This window comes from Eimeria tenella, genomic scaffold, assembly GCF_000499545.2.
Source record: "Eimeria tenella Houghton genomic scaffold, Eth_scaff2458, whole genome shotgun sequence".
Classification (NCBI taxonomy): domain Eukaryota; phylum Apicomplexa; class Conoidasida; order Eucoccidiorida; family Eimeriidae; genus Eimeria; species Eimeria tenella.
In genome coordinates, this window is record NW_013542322.1 from 1,105 (window position 1) to 1,304 (window position 200).

General features: G+C 61.5%; 1 protein-coding gene across 1 annotated transcript in view; it reads left to right on the forward strand.

Moving 5' to 3' along the window:
- ETH_00036225 (uncharacterized protein) overlaps positions 1-35 on the forward strand; it is a gene marked incomplete at both ends in the record, with an annotated part of 987 nt that extends 952 nt beyond the window's left edge. Inside the window, one exon of the mRNA XM_013375001.1 lies at positions 1-35. Coding sequence (XP_013230455.1) covers positions 1-35 — 35 coding nt within the window.
- Between the last annotated feature and the right edge of the window lie 165 nt (positions 36-200).

Genomic DNA, 200 nt, shown 5'->3' on the forward strand with positions numbered 1-200 from the left:
CAGGAGGAAGACGAGGAGCAGCAGGAGGCAGCTGACGATTTGCCTGAAGAGTTCATCGACGCCAAAGTCAAGGCCCTCTTCTACAGGCTGGCGATGCTGTTGGCCACGGCCGAGCTGCCAGACATGAAGCAGGAGCAGCAGCAGCAGCAGCAGCAGCAGCAACAGCAGCAGCAGCAGGGGGGGGAGCACAGGGAGGACAA